The following is a 21,343-nucleotide window of genomic DNA, read 5'->3' as shown; positions in this document are numbered from 1 at the left end:
GTGTATGTGTGTGCGTCATTTGTGCGTCAGTACCTCTGATTTCAGCCTCTCGATCTCAGTGTCCTGGTCCTCCAGTTGTGTGCGTAGCTGATTGGCCGCCACCTTCTCAGTCTCTACAATCTGAACCAGGTGGATGTACTTCTGCATCAGCACCTCACGCTCAATTATTATGTCAGAATAACTGAAAACAAAACCAGTACATCAGGCTAGACACTGAAGAAACCCTCGCTTGGAAAACAGAAACATTCTTTTGTCTTGGTTTACAATCAATGAATTGAAAGAACGGTGTAAACATTTCCACTCTAAGGGAGCTTTATTGCGTAGTCCCAATTGATTAACGTTGCATAATTGCCTATAGTAGTGTGACCAGCCAACACAGCCACATGCTGGAACTAAGGGACATTTAGATGCAGTATGTTATTATAACACACAATTTACTCAAAGTAATTCATAGTCCAAATTTAAAGGATTACAACCGGTCTGTTACTCTCTCCCAGGTTACAGCAATTTTCGGAAATATGACAACAAATTACTTCTACAAATGACACACATCTTAGTTATATAGTGGGCATAGGGTACATATGTATGTGTTAATTAATTGAACATCTGCAGCAATGAAATGTAGAAAATGAGTTGAGCATAGTGTATGTTAAAATAGATAACATATCCTATTCAATGGCAGAGCACTCGCTAAACTCACTGAAATTCAAGCTAGGCCAAACTAATTAAGGAGACTCTTTTGCCCAAAGCGACTTTCAGTACAGTTAAGAGACATAGACAGGGAACCGTCATGCTTGGCTCTTGGGCCTCCACCCCTTCATCAGCCCCTCTCTCCTCCTCCTCCTCCTCCTCCTCCTCCTCCTCCTCCTCCTCCTCCTCCTCCTCCTCCTCCTCCTCCTCCACCTCCTCCTCCATCCTACCTGGCCTGCTGAATGGCCTCTACCCCTTCATCATCACCCCCTCTCTCCTCCATCTCCATCCTACCTGGCCTGCTGGATGGCCTCCACCCCGTTATCACCCCCTCTCTCCTCCTCCACCTCCTCCTCCTCCTCCACCTCCTCCCCCATCCTACCTGGCCTGCTGAACGGCCTCCACCCCTCCATCACCACCTCTCTCCTCCTCCTCCTCCTCCTCCTCCTCCTCCTCCTCCTCCTCCTCCTCCTCCTCCTCCTCCTCCTCCTCCATCCTACCTGGCCTGCTGTACGGCCTCCACCCCTTTATCACCCCCTCTCTCCTCCTCCACCTCCTCCTCCTCCTCCTCCTCCTCCATCCTACCTGGCCTGCTGTACGGCCTCCACCCCTTTATCACCCCCTCTCTCCTCCTCCACCTCCTCCTCCTCCTCCTCCTCCTCCATCCTACCTGGCCTGCTGTACGGCCTCCACCCCTTTATCACCCCCTCTCTCTTCCTCCACCTCCTCCTCCTCCTCCTCCTCCTCCATCCTACCTGGCCTGCTGTACGGCCTCCACCCCTCCATCACCACCTCTCTCCTCCTCCACCTCCATCCTACCTGGCCTGCTGGATGGCCTCCACCCATTCATCACACTCGCTCTCCTCCTCCATCCGCAGCTCCAGGGGCTTCTGTCCGTCATGGCCGAACACGATGAGGAAGTAATGCTGGGAGGAGACAGCGGAAGAAGAAATTCATTGCACAACCATGGTTCACTGGTGCACAGGCCAGATGGGTTACCTTATCGGGTCAGGATCGACTTCATCTTATCCGAGTGAGACTATCATTAATATTACAAAAATAGATAGGAAACCGTCTTTACCCCACACAAAGCAAATGGATAATGTTGTGATCATGTTGACAAGAAGAGATCGATAATCAGATTGAACGGGCATGTCTATGTACATACATTTGTCATTTAGTGCACATTAGTTTAAAATTACCATTTCTGATTTCCATGCATGCCAGCTGCATATTAATTGTACCCTGCTGTGGTTATTGATTGATTTTGAATCATGTATATCTATATATATATGTGTAAAGTATCCATTCTACAAATTACTTTCAGATTTTATTTTGAGGAACTTTACTCATTATTTCACCGAAATGCATTACATAAAGTTTCCAAGGTTGTTCATTACATAAAGGAGAAGCGCAGAGAATAGACAACAGAGAGAGAGGGAGAACGAGTGAGAGCCAGAGCCAGAGCAGGAGAGAGGGAGAGAGAGAGAGAGAGAGAGAGAGAGAGAGAGAGAGAGAGAGAGAGAGAGAGAGAGAGAGAGAGAGAGAGAGAGAGAGAGAGAGAAAGAGAGAGAGAGAGAGAGAGAGAGAGAGAGAGAGAGAGAGAGAGAGAGAGAGAGAAAGAGAGAGAGAGAGAGAGAGAGAGAGAGAGAGAGAGAGAGAGAGAGAGAGAGAGAGAGAGAGAAAGAAAGAAAGAGAGCCAGTGGGTGGGTGGGTGTGTATGGGAGGTGTGTGTGGTGGGGGTAGAGAGAGAGATGGTGTGGAAATAGAAGGGTTGACAGCTCTATGCAGATAAAAGAATGATTTTCTCAGAGAGATAGGGCATTCAGCCTTAGCGTTCTTCCACGTCCTTTACAAGCCTGTTATAACTTTCAATTAACCCCCCCACCCTGCCCACCGACCCGACCGCAAACCCTTGATTCACGCTTTTATTGTGAAATGACATGTGTCTCTATCATCCCTTAACCTACTTCTCCAAGCTAGGTGCCAGTAGACACACACACACACACACACACACACACACACACACACACACACACACACACACACACACACGCGCACACACACACACACACACACACAGACACACAAAGACACACACAGACACACGCAAGCAATTGTAAAGGAGAGTGGCCACACGCACAAACACACACACACAAAACACACCTTCACAAAGGGATGCATGGATATGCATACATGCACACAGTTGCCGCACAAACACACACATCACACAACACACCGGGCAGCATTTGAAGCGAGCGAGGCTTTTATTCCACCGGTCATGTCCTGGGGCACTGGGTTAGCCAAAGAGCCGCTATTCTTAGTCAGGGAAAACAGAGAAGACTGCAGGCTGGCGTGGACTTTCTCCCCTCCACTCTTTTCATCCACCCACCTCTTCCCTCCGCACTCGGCCCCTTCTCTCTCTCTCTCTCTCTCACTCTCTCTCTGCCTCTCTCACACTCTCTCTCCCTCTCTCTCTCTCTCTCTCTCTCTCATCTCTCAGTGCCCTTCACCTATCCTCCCACTCTGCTGCCCTTGTCCTCTCTTCTCTCGTTGTCAAACGTTGTCAAACCCAACCAGCACTCCCCATCCCAAACCCTTTCCATACATTGCATTGCAACTCCTCCTGTGTCCCTTGTAGTAGGGGCTCAGTGAACCAGAGAGAGCTAGGGAGGGAGACATGCCCCCTAGGGGTGCAGGGGCACAAGGCTAGGCTTCAGCCTGGGTGAGGGATGGGAGGGGGCGGGCTTGCCCAAACAATCACTGGTGTAGGGTCACCAGTGATAGCCGGGGCAAGCCCTTCCAACCGCTTTCAACTATGCAGCTTTGTGTTTTTTTGCATCTGTCATTTCAATTCATGGATAGGCAGGTTTGAATTGCCCCTACTATGTTTTGTGCTCTAATAATCTTTGACAGAGGGAGCGAGCGAGCGACAGAGTGAGAGAGAGAGAGAGAGAGAGAGAGAGAGAGAGAGAGAGAGAGAGAGAGAGAGAGAGAGAGAGAGAGAGAGAGAGAGAGAGAGAGAGAGAGTGAGAGAGAGAGAGAGAGAGAGGGCTGTTACATAACATTTCTTAACAGAGTGCATGTTTCTAAATCATGCCACCACCCAACAAGATAACATTTCCATGGCAACCACAATTGCTGGTGCCTGTGCTCTGTTTAAGTTTCCTCATTTCCATCCGTAACTGTTTTAACTGAATCCGTTCATTCATCCACTTTACTGCCACGGCAATGACAAGGAGAGTCGCTACAAGAGATTAAAGAAGAGCCTTACATCAACACTCCAATCCAACAAACAACAAACCTCAATGCTTGAATACATTGTGGTGTTCTATGTTGCAATATATTGCAGAGTTCTATGTTACAATATATATTAAAGTGTTCCATGTTTCAATACATTGCAGTGTTCTATGTTTCAATAAATACATATGTTCTAATGTTGTAATGTTCTACAAGACAATTTCTACCAGAACCGTCACGGAAGCGTCACGGCAGTGAAGCGGCTGTGTTCTGTACTGTAATCACCACAAGAAGCCACTAGAACTCGCCCAGGTAAGAGGTTATGTTTTTAAACATAACGGCTCTGCTGTCGACAAACTCTCCCAGGTAAGACGCTCTGTCTATAGACCGTAGAAATTGTGATATAATAAGGGAAGAGAAGATTTTCGTATGTTTTGTGTGTATGCTATGTTAGACTGTAGGCTGCTGCCTGTCTTGGCCAGGACAATGGAAGAGAGGTTTAATCTCAATGAAAATTATTATTTTCAACTAAACAATAGTAGTTGCCTTGCATTTTTAGATGTCAATGCACATCTCATCCCTGAATAACAGTAAAAGCTATTAAATAATTGATTTGCATGCATAGCATACTACACTTTCCATTCCCATTAGCCCTGTTACCATAAATTGACTAATAATATTATGTAATCAAATGCTCACACACTAGCTGCTTTCATACACACTTTTAAGTCCTGTTATTCTCCTGATGGGCCGTATGTGTGAACAACATTTGTAACATGAAAACCTCCTGAATAATACTACCCCTGAGTTAGTACTTTCTCCGTAGGAAATGTAAATTAGCTTATATGTGAATGAGGAGTAGAAAGTTGGTATTTCTCACACCATTTCAAAGGGCGAGTTGCCCGCTAAATGATGATTAGCCTGTTGCATTTGGTTCGCTGAATGGTTAAAAAATATTAAACTGTTGGCAAAGCTTTTAAGAGTCATCTGTGGTGAACAAATGTTATACGTTGTAACATTATAGGCAAATTGTTACTATATTATGCGCTCAGAAATTTGTTACATATCGATTGTGGTTTCCACATTATTGCTATGGTTTAATTACATCTAGAGGTTGAAAACTCTAGTCAATATAATAACCCATTAACTACGGTATCATTTTTAGAGGTCATGGTAATGACGCGGTCCACTCGCGACACTGGATTTGCGATCAGAGAATAGACGAGGCATCGAGATATGTTTCAATACTTTTGCCGGGTTCTACGTTTCAATACATTGCAGTATTCTACATTTCAAAACATTGCAGTGTTCAATGTTTCAATACATTGCAGGGTTCTATGTTTCAATACATGTTCATGTTCAAATATTGCAATGTTCTCAGCCTAAATACAATGCATGTTCTATTTTTCAATACGTTGCAGTCTTCTATATTACCACCTTGCGTTGTTTTAAGCCTAAATACGCTTTTGCACTGTGCCTTGAATAGGTGATTGGTGGAGGACTATTCTGATCTATGTGGGATTTAAAATGTGGGTCTTTCCAGCTGTTACTAGTCTCTATTATTATCAGGACAAATTACTGACTCCTCAGATCAGCTCAGATGTAGCCTCAATCACCCCAGGGTCTTACGTACACCGCAAGGAATTTAATTTAAAGAAAATCGAGACAAGGCAGATAGAGAGAGGCATGATAGAGAGACGAGGGAGGATATAGCGAGATTGAGTGAGATGAAGAGAGGGATCGAAAGGAGAGATTGATGAAAGAAAGAATGAGGGAGATTATTTTTTATCCTCCATCCTATTGTAAATCTTCACATTCCCTGTCCCTGATACAAACTGACAATTCACCTCACCCCTAAGACATCGAAAAAACAATGAATTATAATATTTATATTGACAAAGAGACAATATAACATGGATAGGACATTTTCCTATCCTGAAGCAACACACACACACACACACACACACACACACACACACACACACACACACACACACACACACACACACACACACAGAATGTCTCTGCATTTTCAAATAAACATGGCTATGCATTTCACAGAAATATGATTAACAGATATTTCTACACATGCAAATCAAAATGGTGTCTGTGGGAATAGCATAATTCGATGGGTGGACTATGGCTGGGGTTCCACAGATGCACGCAAATGGCATGCATTGTGCAAATAAAGGTGAGGTGAGTGCATCACTCCTAAGGACCACACATGATCAAGGACCGGGCTGACGGAGAGCCCACTAGTAACACGGCTCTCCATTTTAAATCGTCTGGACTGAAGCCCTGATCAGATTGAGGGGATTCAACATCCTTGAGCATTTACAGGTCTACCCATCATCTCCCTCTCCGCTCCGCTTTCTGTTGTGTTCGTTTTGTCCGTGCTTTGATTCTGTCGTGGTGTGTTGGGCTGTGCAACCCGCGTCACGTCACCAAGGTTATCAGTTTGGCTGCAGACGCAGAATTGGACAAACAGATATGCCCACGTTGCCCTCCGTTTCTGTAATAGGGAGAGGGGGTTGAGGTGCTGGACTGGTTCTGGGTTTGAACTCCCAGTGTCCGTAGTCCAACCTGTATAACCTGCATGTACATATCTGTATGTATCCCTGAGCAAGCTGCCCCCACCCCTGGATTTACTGTCATTTACCGTGTCTTTGGATAAATGCATCCGATGCTAACCAATATGTTTGGTTTCTGTGCTATTCTTCATCCCCACATGGGTTTGACACAAGAGCATCTGGAGGAGGTGGTCATTTGTCTAAAGCGTATCTCATTGTGCCATTTAATACCATGTTGCCGATGAGGGGAAGGGGAGAAGGTCATTAGCCTGAGGGGATATCATCTAAGCGGCGACCGTGGCTGAGATCTGCTGTGTAATTTGCGTCTCTCAGTGTAATGTTCCTGGCTGCTGAAGGGTGACAATAAGCATTACAGAAACATGGAAATCGCCAGCTGCGTGTGAGCATGCATGGATGCGTGTGTTTGTGTATGTGTGTGTATGTGTGTTTATGTGTATGTTTGCTTGCCCATGAGCCCACGTGGATGTGTGCGTGCGTACATATGCGTGCGTCATATGCGTGCGCGTACGTATGTGTGTGTAAGTATGTGTGCGTCCGTATGTGTGTGTCCGTATGGGTGCGTGCATATGTATGAGCATTTATGCTAAACGTCAAAGGAGACCAGATCAGATAAGAGAGAAAAAATAGCACCCTCACAAAACGACACGTGGCTTTATACGACACGTGGCTTCATGTGGCAACAGAGAAACTCTGTTGCCATATAAAAATTCCACTTGTTGTTTGTTATTCTCCAACCCTGTGCCAACAGCCAGCCGGAAGAAGGGAAGCTCTTCGTATGAATCTGTGTCTAATAGCTTGGTAAATGAGCGATGCTTCAGGGTGGCATTTTGAAGGGAGTCTTGCACATTGGGAAACAATTAGGAATCATTAGGAATCATTAAATTTGTGCACCGCTAATGCAAGTTCCACGGTTGAACCAAAACCCCCTAATGAACTGACTTGCTCTTGCAAGGTGTCATCGGCCCACAGTTTCGTACGTACAACGCCCAGAGAGACTGAGCTGAGTGTTCATACAATGATAAGACATAAGACGATAGACAATGAAAATAATAATGATGACCATATTATTTTGAGGAGAATCCTGCAAAAACGACAAAGATGGTAAAAAGAGTGCTTTTGTGTTTCAGAATCGATGTAAATCTGAGTGAGGGGCATTGCTTTGGCAGACGGCGGTCTGGTGTGTGAAAGCGTTGCTCGTTTGTCGTGAGGCAGAGAGACACCGAGGACGTATGTGACTGCAGAGAGGCTCACTGTCTCATGCTCACCCCTGATTTTGGCTAATGATGCGCCATCTAATGTGGCAATTACTGAGTCAACATCTCACAGCCTGCTGCCTTTTACAGTGCTCCCGACGCTGCCTTTTCCTCCACACAACACACTCGTTCATGCACATTCACACCCCGACTCACACTAGAATGCACACACACACACATACACACACACACACACACACATGTTGAAGAACATTCACACAACACTAGCGCATGTAGACAGTCACTATCATACACACTAGCCTGCTACAATTCATCCACTCACGTTATAACACACACACACACAGACACACATACACAAAATGCACAAAAAGGAACTTGTTGTATTCGTACATCTTGCTTTGATCAGGGATTACCTGCGTATTTATAAGGAGATTAATCCTTTGCGCCTCACCTCCTCCACTGTTTACCCACAGTGCTTAAAAGATTCAGGTCTTGTTTATCGTGTCTCACACACACGAAAGGCAGGTTTCACTTAACATTACAGTGTCATGTTGAAGTGAAATTCCCCAACTACTCTGTAATAAGCCATGTTAGAACAGCATCTACTTGATAGGTAACGGTTTGGAACAGCATATCACTGGTGACATGCACTCAAAGAGCTCACCAAGACATATGCAGTATGCACATATGTGCATGCTGTTACAGGTTGGTACATCACACGGTTCTTTCTCTAGTAATTACACTGTAACAAGGATATTGTAATGGCGCATGCATATGGGTAGCATGCATTAGTTTGCCACAGAGGGCATGTGTGTTTAATTGTGTAGTCATGTCACTTGCATCCACATCCTTTACATCCTCCACAGGCTCATGCAGGGATCACTGCCTCCCTAATGCAATAAAGAGGCAGAGATGCAAAGCCAGAAACCCTGGACCAGAAGCCATGGACCTAGTGTTGTGGCACTGGTGGTGACGAAGGAATACAACGCCGCAGAATCAATCACATGAATGAGGCTCTTGAGATCCATGAAACATGTTGCCCACTTATCCCCTTTGTTTTTATCATGCAATATAATACCGGAACAACTAATTCAAAACCACATTTAAATCAGTACTTGATGTGAAAAGTGTCCCTGTGTGTGTGTGTGTGTGTGCGTGTGTGTGTGTGTGTGTGTGTGTATGTGTGTGTGTGTGTGTGTGTGTGTGTGTGTGTGTGTGTGTGTGTGTGTGTGTGTGTGTGTGTGTGTGTGTGTGTGTGCATGCTTGTGCTTGTGTGTGTGTGTGTGTGTGTGTGTGTGTGTGTGTGTGTGTGTGTGTGTGCATGAGCATCTGTGTGTGTGTGTGTGTGTGTGTGTGTGTGTGTGTGTGTGTGTGTGTGTGTGTGTGTGTGTGTGTGTGTGTGTGTGTGTGTGTGTGTGTGTGTGTGTGTGTGTGTGTCAAGATGCCGGTGCTCCTTATCGGTACACCTGTAGCTCTTGACAGCAGGTGCATCTATAATGGATGGCAACAGGAACAACAATAACAACAGTGACAGCACAGCAGTGGGGAGTGAAGGAGGCTAGCTGGCCCTGGAGCATCTGCCACCAAGGGCCTGTCTCCAAACACCAGCCAGCAGGCACGACCACGTGGTGTAAAGGAACAGTTGAGGTGGAGATGTCTCTGTGTATGCATCTGTTGTGTGTGTGTGTGTGTGTGTGTGTGTGTGTGTGTGTGTGTGTGTGTGTGTGTGTGTGTGTGTGTGTGTGTGTGTGTGTGTGTGTGTGTGTGTGTGTGTGTGTGTGTTATTACTCCGAGTCAATACCTGCTCAGTGACATGCCCTGGAGCAGATCTAGCCATGCCAAATAGAGCTTAGCGAGGAGCACATTTTCATTTTCTAATTTCGATCGATTTACAAAACTGCTCCCAGCAGATCATTGTAATTGATCCACCCATCAGAGCATGACCATTTTATTCAAAACGACTATTCATGTATTGATATGGATTTGTTCGGGATTCTTTTTCATGCAATTAAAATATGCTTATTTCTTTTACGGCCTCATTTTTTGTAGCACTGCTTCCCTCAATTGCAATACAAGTGTCAGAAATATAATTTGTGTTTGACATTAAGAATACACAATGGCCCTTGAAACACGAAATAAAAACAAATGGAAAATAGAATGCTTTAGAGTGAGTGTATGTGCGTGTGCGTGTGTGTGTGTGCGTGCCTGTGTGTATGTTGCTGGGTGTTGGTGTGTGTGTGTGTTTGTGTACGTGTTCTTTGTTGTGTATTGCAGACAATATGAGCAGGATCAACATCCTGAGGCTGCCAATTACCACAAGCAATAGCGGGAAATGCCTCTTTTTTACGAGAGAAGTGTTTGGACTTGGAGGAGTGTCTTAATGAGAGATAATTAGCCTATGGAGCGGGTGGGCACACACCCAACAGGAAGTCTTGCGTAACACATCAAGTGTGCGACATCACCCCGGCCCGGCCTGCGTCTTTGGTGTGACTAATGAGACCAGCAGCTGTTTACAAGTGGCCCTTTTATCTCGGTGGTGTGAACTTGTGTTTAACGTTCTCCACGTCCCTCCTCACATGTCTGTGCCCGCCTCGACACAGCGATGCTTGTTTCATTTGGCTTGTTTCAATAGTTATCCATCAATGTTTGTAAACGTTGAGAAAAACCCTACCATCATCCAGGGATGGACGGACATGTTCCAAACTGGTCGATAAAACAACGTGTCCATAATGTCTATTATATATGTTACTCCACAGACCAGAGACACTTATATGTTTGGCCTTGGTTCCAGTAGCATATTAGGAAATGCTTAAAGGGACTGTATTTTACCAGCAGATGAGGGTGTGATTTGCCATTACAAGCCATTTCAAAATCTGTCCTGCCCTGTGACTTTGTGACACCACAAGTGGGAGCGTCCACCCCTAGAGGTAAGATGGACAGATAAACCTACCAGTTGTTACAGTCCACCTGGTAGGCTGGTAGACTGATCTACATCATGTGATACATCGGAACGTGCTTTGGCCTCACTCTGGAGAAGGTCCATCACGGGGAGCGACTTGGCACAGCTCGGCTTGTTTAAACTGGTGATGGATGGTTAGACTCATGGTTTGACTCTGCCCCACCAATGGAAAGTGGACTCTAGACCCCGCGGCTCAGCTAAGGTACTGACAGACCCCGCGGCTCAGCTACAGTACTGATAGACCCCGCGGCTCAGCTACTGTACTGATAGACCCCGCGACTAAGTTACGGTACTGATAGACCACCAGGCTCAGCAACGGTGCTGATAGAACACCAGGCTCAGCTACGGTACTGATAGACCACCAGGCTCAGCTACGGTACTGATAGACCACCAGGCTCAGCTACGGTACTGATAGACCACCAGGCTCAGCTACGGTACTGATAGACCACCAGGCTCAGCAACGGTGCTGATAGACCACCAGGCTCAGCAACGGTGCTGATAGAACACCAGGCTCAGCTACGGTACTGATAGACCACCAGGCTCAGCTACGGTGCTGATAGACCACCAGGCTCAGCAACGGTACTGATAGACCACCAGGCTCAGCTACGGTACTGATAGACCACCAGGCTCAGCTACGGTACTGATAGACCCCGCGGCTAAGCTACATGACAGATAGACCCAAAGACTCAGCTACGGTAATGATAGACCCCAGGGCTCAGCTACGGTACTGATAGACCGGCAGGGTGGTGGGGTGTGCAGTGTACAAGGAACGTTCTGCGATACTCTGACAAAAGGGAGAAGCCATTATGTCATTGTTCAGAACTTTCACTTAAATCCCTGCCTTAACAGCCTACTGTAAGCATGGGTTAACACTTGAATGAATGGTGCATATAGAAGTCGAGTTTGGGGTATGACCATATAAGGTTGTTTGTTGGCATCATCTAAACCAATGAGACGATAGAAAGAGGTAGCCACTGCGGTCGTGGGCGGAGTTATCTCAGAGCTAACCTGCATGTGTTCCAGGTTTGCTCCAGGTTCTCAGCATGAGTCGCCATGGTAACTGAACTGAGAGTCTTCTAATCTTGATACCTCTCATACCTGAAAGTGAAAATTCTGACTTGACATATCTGGTTAATCTAGAAATCCAGCTTCTTGAAACAGGACCCTGGTTCTTGAGCCTTTTCATACCTCTCATCACAGCGGCTTTATGCTCGCTGGTCGACAACAGCCATCAGAGCGATATTTGCTTTATGAGAACGGATGTTTCTGCAACCAAAAGGTCACAGGTGCGAACCCTGAAGCGGTGTGTTGGCCTGTCCCTGTCCGATTGGGTTTGGACAGGGACTGATGAACCCTGCATGCCCCAGTACTTGTGAACTCAACCCACGGTGCGTTAAATTCATGCACTGACACAAAATATAAACCCATTTTTGAACTCACATTAAACTCATACGAAACTCTGACAAGGTTTTGAAACGAAGACCTGCTCAAACCGTTTGGACACACTGGTGACCACTTCACTTTGGAAACCAGTTCCATAAGGGGTGGGTGGGTGTGTGTGGGAGAGCGGGAGAGAGAGGGAGAGAGAGAGAGAGATACAGTTCATGTGAGAGATAAAATGTGAGAGGGAGACGTAGGAGCGGAAGGTAGAGATGCTGAGTTGGTGAGAGTGTGTCTGTGTTCTGTGTGTGGGTGCACCGGGACTCATGTGGGGGGGGTGTAAGTGTGTCCGGGTTTCATGTGGGGGTGTGTTAGCGTGTCCGGGTTTCATGTGGGGATGTGTAAGCGTGTCCGGGTTTCATGTGGGGGTGTGTTAGCGTGTCCGGGTTTCATGTGGGGGTGTGTTAGCGTGTCCGGGTTTCATGTGGGGGTGTGTAAGTGTGTCCGGGTTTCATGTGGGGGTGTGTTAGCGTGTCCGGGTTTCATGTGGGGGTGTGTTAGCGTGTCCGGGTTTCATGTGGGGATGTGTAAGTGTGTCCGGGTTTCATGTGGGGGTGTGTTAGCGTGTGCGGGTTTCATGTGGGGATGTGTAAGTGTGTCCGGGTTTCATGTGGGGGTGTGTTAGCGTGTCCGGGTTTCATGTGGGGGTGTGTTAGCGTGTCCGGGTTTCATGTGGGGATGTGTAAGTGTGTCCGGGTTTCATGTGGGGGTGTGTTAGCGTGTGCGGGTTTCATGTGGGGATGTGTAAGTGTGTCCGGGTTTCATGTGGGGGTGTGTTAGCGTGTCCGGGTTTCATGTGGGGGGGTGTTAGCGTGTCCGGGTTTCATGTGGGGATGTGTAAGTGTGTCTGGGTTTCATGTGGGGGTGTGTTAGTGTGTCCGGGTTTCATGTGGGGGTGTGTTAGCGTGTCCGGGTTTCATGTGGGGATGTGTAAGTGTGTCCGGGTTTCATGTGGGGGTGTGTTAGCGTGTCCGGGTTTCATGTGGGGATGTGTAAGTGTGTCTGGGTTTCACGTGGGTGTGTGTCAGTGCTGGTTGCTAGTAGACTGGGTCGTGAGGGGAGCTGAAGATAGGAACCACAGAGGTGGACGGAGACAGAGCGGGAAACAACTCTTCCCCTTCCTCCCCCGCACAGCTCGTCAGCACCGCGAGAGGACTCCGGGTCGGCACTGCGCAGTGTGTATGGGCGCTTGCTGACATGGCAGAACATGGTTGAGAGAGCAGATTAAATACAACTTCAAATAAAACAGAGAGAGTAAAAAAGAGAGAGAGAGAGAGATAGAGAGGGAAAAAGTGACAGCAAGAGAGGGATGAAAGAGAGGGGGAGCAAAAGCGAGGATGAGAGCGAGAGCCAGAGAGAGAGCGAGAGAGAGAGAGAGAGCAAGAGACCAGCCAAGCCCCAAAGCAGCATGCAGGCTACCCAGAAACACAGCTGATTGTATCTTGGCAACAATAAGTAATGTAGCATGTGGATAACATTAGCAATACGATTCATCCATGTGCATTGATTAATCAATGCTTAGCCTATAATCCAAACCACGAAGACGTCTGACATTCAGAAAATGTTTTTCAAAAATGTTGAGTGAAACCACGGGATCAGATCAGATGTAAATGCTCTGAACAAATGGCTTGTGTGTTTGGGGATTTACTCCATCAAGCGAGAATGTGTTTGAAGGTTTATACATTATTCCATTGTATACAGCTAGCTGTTTTAATGGATTAAATAAATCCAGAAGTGTTTATTTTGTTATGTGGTGCGGGCAGGACCACAGATTGAGCCTTGTATGTTCCACGTTGGCTCTCATCTAGCAGAACGGTCTAGGTAAAAGCTATTGTAAATCTGAGGGATGTAGAACACATTTAATGATGAAATGAGGTCAATACTTAAAACTTTCATAGCCTCCGACCTTGCTTTTTTTGTGTGCAATGAAAATGAATTAAAACGATGGAAAAGTTCTGTGTAGCCTAACCTCAATGGGGGAGCACATAGTCTAACTACAGACGGAATATTAATGTACTTAAAAAGTCACAAATAAAAGTGATGTGTGTATGTGTGTATGGGGAGGGCGGGGGTACATCTGCATAATATTATTCGCTCACTACCCAGGCTTTGCGTCTGATGAACAGCGCACCCAGTTGCGGCCACTAAATGCATAGGAATATGTGTTTGACGTTTCCTAGCAACGAGATGATGAACCTATGAAATCAAAGCCAACTCGCTTGGTTGCCGAGGATGCGCAGAAGCTCTTGTTGTTGAGCGCTGCGGTTGCCGTTGCTTTACCGCCTCAAGCGTATTACAATACATATAATTATAATTCATTCAGGGTTAACCTCTGTTAAACAAGATGTCCAGATGAGGATGAAGCTGTATTGACTAATAAAACCAGAGAGAACAAGGAACCATTTTTCGTTTGCTGGCCGGTATACTTTTTTCCATGTCTCCCTCTCAATATAAATATTTGATGTAGATCCTTTAAACTGTATGAAGTTATATCGACTGATGAAACAGAGACACGTTGTTATCTGTGGCTGGGTGTCAACGCCCCCTCACCTGTTTATCAAGGGGCTCCTTCGCTGCTGTGGACATCTTCGGGGCTGGCGCGCGCTCGCAGGTGCACCCCTCCAACAGGTAAATCCCGGAGGGGCGCGCGCTCTGCTCGTTCTCAAAGTAAAACAACACATTTTGGTAAAGCGCGAAAAACTTGTCGTGCCAGCGGCTGTTCTCCGCGGTCTTCTTGCTCAGGTAGCCGCGCTTGGTTCCCTCCTTGCGCGCCAGCAGCGACAGAAACAGCGCGTGTCCTTCGTTGTACCGGACACTTTTCTGCATTTTTGTTCCTCCTTCCCAACGGTCAACTCAACAAAAAAAAAACGGAGATGTAGTCTTTACGCTAAATTCATGTTCGCGCCGACGCGCGTAAACTTTCCGCTTTGATTTAGCACCCGTGGCCAACGGAAAAGTTGGTCCGCCTGTGGACGCGCTTCTGCAGGGAAATTCATACTAGCTCGGTCCGCCTCGGAGTCCAACGCGTCCTGTGCTCCATGTTACCGTGCTAAACGTTTGGATATGCAAACAAAAACAACTGGGACAAATAATTAAGGGTAAAAAGCAGAAGGGACTAAATGCGACTTGTTCATAGGCGGGAGATCCCTCAAGTGGACTGACAGTGACCGCATCACAGACGAGCTAAGCTGTAATCGGCTTTGACACCGGTTAACTCTCGCTTTCTCTCTCCCTCTCTCTCTCCGTCTCTCTAGTGATGCCTGCAGATCTCGGAGGTTGGGCCCTGTTGGGAGTCGGAGGAATGAAAGGCGGAGCATGAGTTTGTTGGGTGATTGCTTGTTTGAAAGAGCGAAATAGAGGGCTTTAATTCCTCGACGCAGATAAGCTGCTGCATTCAAATTATCTCAAAAATAAGAAAAGAAAAAGAAAAAGCTGCATGGTGAACCATTTATGGTCTCTCATTGTAAAGCAGCACATACACACATCTGTTCACATCTGGCATGATGAGGAATTAAAAAAAAAAAAAGACACCATGTTTTGCTTTACTTTTTATTTGTTGTTTTTTTGTAAAGTTTTTTTGTAAATGTTAGCAGACCACAAATTGAACCTTATCAAGTGAGAACACTTTTTGTAAAATGATGGATCGTTTTACATAAAGTAATGAACATTCACACACACACACACACACACACACACACACACACACACACACACACACACACACACACACACACACACACACACACACACACACACACACACACACACACACACTTCCATCCTTCCTGAATCCAACATACAAAGGACAGGAGCAAAAGGAGGAGACTTTGATGTCACTTCTCGACACTGAGCACATTTCACTTTGGTTCAATGACTAATCCCATACGAGCCCAGCGACATGCCACTGCAGACATCTGCATCGTGTGGCTCTGTGGCAGCGTTCAAGTATTTCAACAGTTCAGCGATAAAGAGTTTGTCTCCATCCAGCTACTCAGCGTTTCTCTGTCCGAGATCCTCCAAAGATCTGGAAGGACAGTCTTCTTCTTCCTACAAGAGAGACAGAGTGGAGGGGGGGGGGGGGGGGGGGGGGGGGGGGGGGGGGGGGGAGGGGGGGGAAGAGCGTTAGATGGAAGACAGGGAAGGACAGTCAGAAAAATGCATCCTTAGTCCAGAAACGCTTCTGGTCGTACCCTCTCTCTCTCTCTCTCTCTGCAAACATTTCATATGAACAGGATTAGGATGATGGACATGAAAGATTCCTCATATTGTGTTGTGTGTGTTTGCACGCGTGTGAGACAGATATTTCATATTGCGGGGATTATCAAGGAAGATGGAAAGCCGTAATCAACTCTCAGCAGGGCTGTCTGGTACGAGAGAGCGAGCGAGAGAGAGCAAGAGAGCGAGAGCAAGAGAGAGAAACTTGAGTGTGCTTCTTTGATGATGACTAAGTCTGAGGACCAGGATGGTTTTGATCTGCCTTTCCTTCAGGAATCCGAGGTTAAACCCCTGTGCTTCCTTAATCGGTCATTCGACACACAGCTCTAGCCTAAGCATCTCCCAGTAGGTTAGTTATAGAATGTTCATCCAAAATGTGTTAAAACACAGCCCACACTCCAGGCATTATTAACACATCAGGGGAAAATGGCTTGATCCAAAGGACCAATCACTGTAACTATACACAGATCATTAACCTAAAATACACACTTCTAGAGACCCCTGTGAGAGACAGATCTGACGGTTACAAAAAATGACTTTCGATTGCAATTGTAATTTGATTTGATGAAACATGGACGCGGCCGTTCAAGGTTAGGGACAGGAGGTAGGGAGCGCCTAAGGAGGTGTGAGCTGATCCGAGCTACACCAAGAGATTGAAATGGTTTTAATTCTTCACTGCTTCATGATGTCTGCAAAGGTGGCCAGCGACACTGTAAGATGGACACTCATTGCCTTCCGGTGAGTCACAATCAGTGACGTACATCTCCACGGCGACATCCTACCGTTGCCATTTACCTGGGCTCCATTTCCCCAACAGCGCGCGGGAAGCCTCAACACTATGATAAACGGCGTGTGGTTACAAGAAGCACGCCATACAAGAAGACGTGTCTGGTATAATGAAACCAACTCATCTATAAAGACGTGGGAAACGACAGTAATAGATAAGGAATCGAAGGAGGTTCGGTGGAAAATCCAATATCCCAGATATCCTGTGTTTTATCCACTGGTATATACCGGACATGCGCCTGATGACATCGTGGTTCGACCCAGGACCGCATGTCCGGTATATACCAGTGGATAAGTGCTAAACAAAACATTGCACATACATTTGTGACATGGCAACTACTATTAAATTGGTTATTGTGAGACCAACTTCAAAACATCTCCGATGGCACGCTCTGGTGCAGTTGAGCGTTTTTTTCTCCCGTTGCACTGCTCCGCTAAGCAGTAATCGGGGTGGATTTTCCAGGAAACGTTGATGTGTTCTCTGGTTCCGTAAAGTCTACGCAACACTGAAATCTAGCGTGCCCCAGTGTGATATTTCTCCTCTCCGACTGTAGTTCCCAGCAGTTTGATTTCCGCCACAGCATCACACTCATTTAGACGAAGGGTTCTGTGGTACCGATTTAATCGTGTTTCGGGGTCGTTGACTCTGGCTGGTTGAGTTATGTGCTGGGGGTTTATGCAAAAAGTGAGTGTATGGAGTGTTTGTTCGTTTGTATAACTATGTATTTTCGTGCATGTACATGTGCTTGTGCTTGCATGTGTGCGTCTGTGTCTGTTTACCTTCGAGTGTTGACGGTGTCCTCCAGCTCACGGGCCTTCTTTGCAGCTGTGTGAAGGATAGTCTCTGGGATATTAGCCAATCGGGCAACGTTTAGCCCGTAGCTCCGCCCTGCGGCTCCCTCAGTCAGCTGGTAGAGGAAGGTGATGAACTCTGGCTGAACGCCATCATCTAATAGACCCCCACACACACACACACACACACACACACACACACAATAAACCAATTAAGTGACGCTATGACACAAATATTAAAACAACTGCATTATAAATGAGTCTGAGCCCCTCCCACCACATAATGCCCAATCAGAAGCATTGTTGAGCAGAGAAAGGAAACCAGGCTCCTGACTTTGCAGAGTATGTCCCTGATTGGTAGCAACAAACCTGGCCCGGATTGGAAGTTCTTCAGTAGGTGGGATGAAACATCTTTGACTGCCTACCCCTCCTTCTTAAGGCACACACACGCAGGACATTGGATCTACAGAGCGCTGCCGGGCAGTTAGGACCACTTCGATCATTTCGACCACATTAATCGACAAGTATTGCCTTCTGCTTGATAATACTATGGATAATGAAATAGCAACCTGATCTTTCAGGGAAAGATGGCACTGTATGTGTGGTGCTTTCCACACTATCGCAGATTAGCGCACACAAGAACACACAACACACACCCTGGGCCTGGGCTTGTGCAGGGGGGTCGGTGAGCAGGAAGGCCATGTGGTAGTTGGCGACATGGTCCGGATGCTTCCGCTCCAACTCACACAGAGGAGGGTAGTGGGTCACAAACAGGGTTAGAGACTTCACCTAAGAGAGAGAGAAAGCGAGAATGAGATTGAGAGTCAACACTTAAACAAACAACAGTAGAGATGCTTCGTACCAAATACGTTTTTCATTTCAGGTATTACTTAGATAAAATAGCTCATCGTGATCCTACTGGGTTGCTTTTACATCCTATTAGCTTTTTTCCAGTACAGTAATTAATTGACTAACCAAGTATTAAACAATTAAATATTGTAAAAGCCTTGAAGTCACAGAGGTATTTGACCAACAAAAAATATCCTCTATGAAATGCAATTCACTAATCCTCAAAGGAGACCAAAGTGTGACCGTTAATGATAAATAAATCATCTCTGGTCTTTGATCACATGCAATTGAATGGAACCGAGACAACCGAAGTGGAAGAGTCCAAATTCTGAATCTGAATAAACAAGTGTCCATTTGTTCAGCTACCACAGGCAGACAAATGCTTCAGCCTCGTGAGACAGAGACATGGCCAACTTAGGCAAACCACACAAAAGACAACTCTTTTGTCTGAGCCTAGAAAATTCTGGAATAGCCATTATCCGCAGAGTTTTGCTGATGACATAAATTATTCTTTCTTCCCAACGAAAATATGTACAAACAGAAAATGGACACAGAGTGCATTAATCTCTTTGGTTAGTCTGCACTTGTATGCAATTCATCTTTTTCCTATTTCCTTAACACCTCCTCTTGATGTGGTCTTGAGACTCCAGGGGCAGATTGAACAGAGTCAAAAGCTTTGGTTGCTCGTGGGCCAGATTCAGATTCAAGTGCATTACCGCCTGTCCCTTTATCTCTCCCAAGTCCTGGCAGACAAAGAAAGATGGGCGGGCCATTCTGTGGAACAAAGCACTTGATGGACTTATGTAGGCACTCACTCTCCACACACACACACACACACACACACACACACACACACACACTTAGAGTCCAGTGCCCCTAGGGCCAGCTGCGAAGAGCACTTGACCAAAACAAACACATTCCCATCCTGCATCCTTTAATAATCCAATCGCATGTAAATTGATTCAGAGTCTAACCTTCCAAAAGCACAGCAAGAGCAACACAATGTTGGAGGGATACTTTCTCTTTGGAAAACAAAAACAGATCGGAATATAAGTTAACAATGATATTTGTATTGATATTTTGGTTTGTCGTATGAAGGTTAAGACTTTTTCTGAAATGTTGCATAAGACTGTGATCCAATCACATTTTCTGATCTTATTAGAAGATTAGAAGATTATATTGTGATGGGCTTTTTCTGCATTTAAGGAGAGGACAGTGAGGAGGCACAGGACAGTGGGTTGAGGAAAGGGGATGGCATGTACCATGTCACAGGTGGGAATGGAATGGACTCGGTTTTGGGTCGCCATCACAAACTCATGGGTTTGGCCAGCATCAAAAGCCCAACACAGTTGTTTAACATATCAACAGCTAGCCTAGTGGGTGTCCGAGTATCCAAGTGGCCTAGCATGGTTGGGTCTCAGGTGGTCTGCGATGACACCAGGACGAGCAGGCAGGACGAGACGGAGCAGCCAACGCCACGATGGACTGCGGGTGGTGGCAGAGAGATCGGGCAAAGCCTGGTTGTTGGTGTGTTGCTGTTGTATCATACAGCCCGACAGGCAGGCTGCGGACCGGGGTAGCATCAGGACCGACCTAAGACCCACTCCCGCCTGGGAAAGGTCACATGTCACACGCATTACCTACCCCCCCCGAGATATGTTTGGGGGGGTCACTTCTGCTTGTTCGGAAGCCTCACTCATCAACCTCTGAGAGAGGTACTCTCTCACACAGGCACACACAAACGCACACATGCATGAAATGCCAGGCTATTTCAATCAGTTCTCTCCACGTAAGTTTAAAGTTAAAGCTGTGTGACTAATGGCCTGATTAGTCGCTAACGGCAACATCCTCTGAAACATCCTCCCCCTCTCGCATCCTCCTTCATCATCCTCCACCTCCTCGATTCCCCCCCCTTCCCCCTCCTCTACCTTCACAGCTTCATCATCATCCTCTTCCTCCTCCGGTGACTCTGCGGAGAAGGGCACTGCGCTGGAGCCGCCTGGATATCAGACAGAGGCCGTGGAAGATGGTCTGTGAGTAATGGTGCGTGCAAACCTGTTTGAGGGTAGTAGTGGATGAATACTGGTTTAGCCTTTTATAGCGGCCAGAAGATTATCGGAAGCGACAAGGAAATGCTCTATGTATCTCTCAGGCTTCTCCCTCCTCACTATGGAACGTGGTTGAGAAATAGGAGGATTTTCTCGGAAACATGCATGCAGGCTTATTCCAACAGATGTGTGGACGCTGAGGGGGATCAGGGCCGTGGCGGATGGCGATGCCTGTAAGGCTGTCAGGAACCTATTCCTTCGCAGCATTCTCACAGCTCTACTTTCCTTCCCGGAGGATAGCAGAGCTGTGTGCATGTGTTGTAATCCCTTAGAATGGACAAACATGTCCAAGACATTGTCATTGTCTTTCATTCTCAATGAGACAGAAACCTCATGTTAACACAATTTATCACCCTTCATTAACTTTGTATTACCAACAAGGATTACCTCTGTGTGCGTGTGTGTGTTGCTTCTATCAATTAAGTTACACTTTCAGATTGGCTAATTGCTAACTTTCAA

General features: G+C 46.4%; 2 protein-coding genes across 8 annotated transcripts in view; both read right to left on the bottom strand.

Moving 5' to 3' along the window:
• rasgrf2b (Ras protein-specific guanine nucleotide-releasing factor 2b) overlaps positions 1–15,385 on the bottom strand; it is a 45,952-nt gene extending 30,567 nt beyond the window's left edge. For all 3 annotated transcript variants that reach the window (XM_030358301.1, XM_030358302.1, XM_030358303.1), the window contains exons 1-3: positions 14,685–15,385; positions 1,510–1,616; positions 34–181 (exon numbers count right to left, since the gene is read on the bottom strand). In XM_030358301.1, coding sequence (XP_030214161.1) covers positions 34–181; positions 1,510–1,616; positions 14,685–14,960 — 531 coding nt within the window. In that variant the 5' untranslated portion in view covers positions 14,961–15,385. The remainder of the gene's footprint in view (positions 1–33; positions 182–1,509; positions 1,617–14,684) is intronic.
• A 288-nt stretch (positions 15,386–15,673) lies between these two features.
• The window catches only part of msh3 (mutS homolog 3 (E. coli)), a 30,858-nt gene continuing 25,188 nt past the window's right edge, over positions 15,674–21,343 (bottom strand). For all 5 annotated transcript variants that reach the window (XM_030358304.1, XM_030358306.1, XM_030358305.1 and 2 more), the window contains 3 exons: positions 18,584–18,716; positions 17,916–18,084; positions 15,674–16,181 (listed from right to left, as the gene is read on the bottom strand). In XM_030358304.1, the coding sequence (XP_030214164.1) occupies positions 16,085–16,181; positions 17,916–18,084; positions 18,584–18,716 (399 nt within the window). In that variant the 3' untranslated portion in view covers positions 15,674–16,084. The remainder of the gene's footprint in view (positions 16,182–17,915; positions 18,085–18,583; positions 18,717–21,343) is intronic.

This window comes from Gadus morhua, chromosome 6 (genome assembly GCF_902167405.1).
Source record: "Gadus morhua chromosome 6, gadMor3.0, whole genome shotgun sequence".
NCBI lineage: Eukaryota > Metazoa > Chordata > Actinopteri > Gadiformes > Gadidae > Gadus > Gadus morhua.
Note: the sequence above shows the minus strand (reverse complement) of the source record. Positions and strands in the feature narration are given on the sequence as shown.